The 899-nt window shown below is 41.0% G+C and overlaps 1 protein-coding gene across 1 annotated transcript; it reads right to left on the bottom strand.

The window, feature by feature from the left end:
• Positions 1 to 251: 251 nt before the first annotated feature.
• SARC_17402 (hypothetical protein) lies at positions 252 to 578 on the bottom strand (the record flags this gene model as incomplete). Its single annotated transcript, XM_014288504.1, has 1 exon — positions 252 to 578. A coding segment is annotated over one exon (327 nt), but the record flags the coding sequence as incomplete, so codon positions are not given.
• Between the last annotated feature and the right edge of the window lie 321 nt (positions 579 to 899).

Below are 899 nucleotides of genomic sequence, written 5' to 3'. Positions count from 1 at the left end.
TACGACTTGCAGTGTTTTTTTACAAATACTATGCCGTCGGTGATAGGCAAATGCATATACACGATATACGACAAGATCTGACTGACGCCTATTTTAGGTACTGCTTCTAGTCTGCTTTCTACACCCATCCATAGGTACAAGTCCGCTCCCGGAACGAGCATTCCCGTTTAACGTTTTGGTATCTATCAACACTCTACAACTCCCCCGAGTTCAGAACGCCCCATGGGCTCTGCTGATGCGTTAACGCATACCTTGAGCAGCAGTTTCTTGGGCGACCCATCGGTGATCTCGAAGTACATCTGGATGCCCTTGAACTTCTGGCTGTGCTTGCAGCTGTGGTTGTTACATTTGCTGTGTTTCTGGGGAGCGATCCTGATTTTAGGCGCGTCTTTGTCGTCGGTCATACAGTCTCTGGTTTTGGCGGCTTCGAATTTTGGCGCGGACTTATCTCGGCACATGAACTCGAGGCTTTCTACAGTGATATCAGTGCTTTCCTCAGCCTTCGGATCAGGGCTGTAGCCGCTTGAACGGTTTGCCCACGACATACCTGTGTCGACATTTATCTGCCGGGAAGACATGTATGAATATTCTTATTAGTAAGGCGCTTACATACACATAATAACATATTGCATACCACCAAAGGGTTTGGGGTTTACTGTCTGTACAAGCTACATAAATAGTTATGTATGTGAAACATTTGGTAATTGCATTACATGACCAATTTTGGATACATACTATATTTTAAATATCAAGTCGTCCATTGGTTTCTAATTCGAGTGTTTGTGATTATATACATGAATATATAAACATTTGTATAAATTATATACATATTAACTGTTTTATCTAACTATATATGAATATATATATATATATATATATATGCGTCTGTGTATAAATGC

The sequence above is a fragment of the Sphaeroforma arctica genome, assembly GCF_001186125.1.
Source record: "Sphaeroforma arctica JP610 unplaced genomic scaffold supercont1.10627, whole genome shotgun sequence".
NCBI lineage: Eukaryota > Ichthyosporea > Ichthyophonida > Sphaeroforma > Sphaeroforma arctica.
Note: the sequence above shows the minus strand (reverse complement) of the source record. Positions and strands in the feature narration are given on the sequence as shown.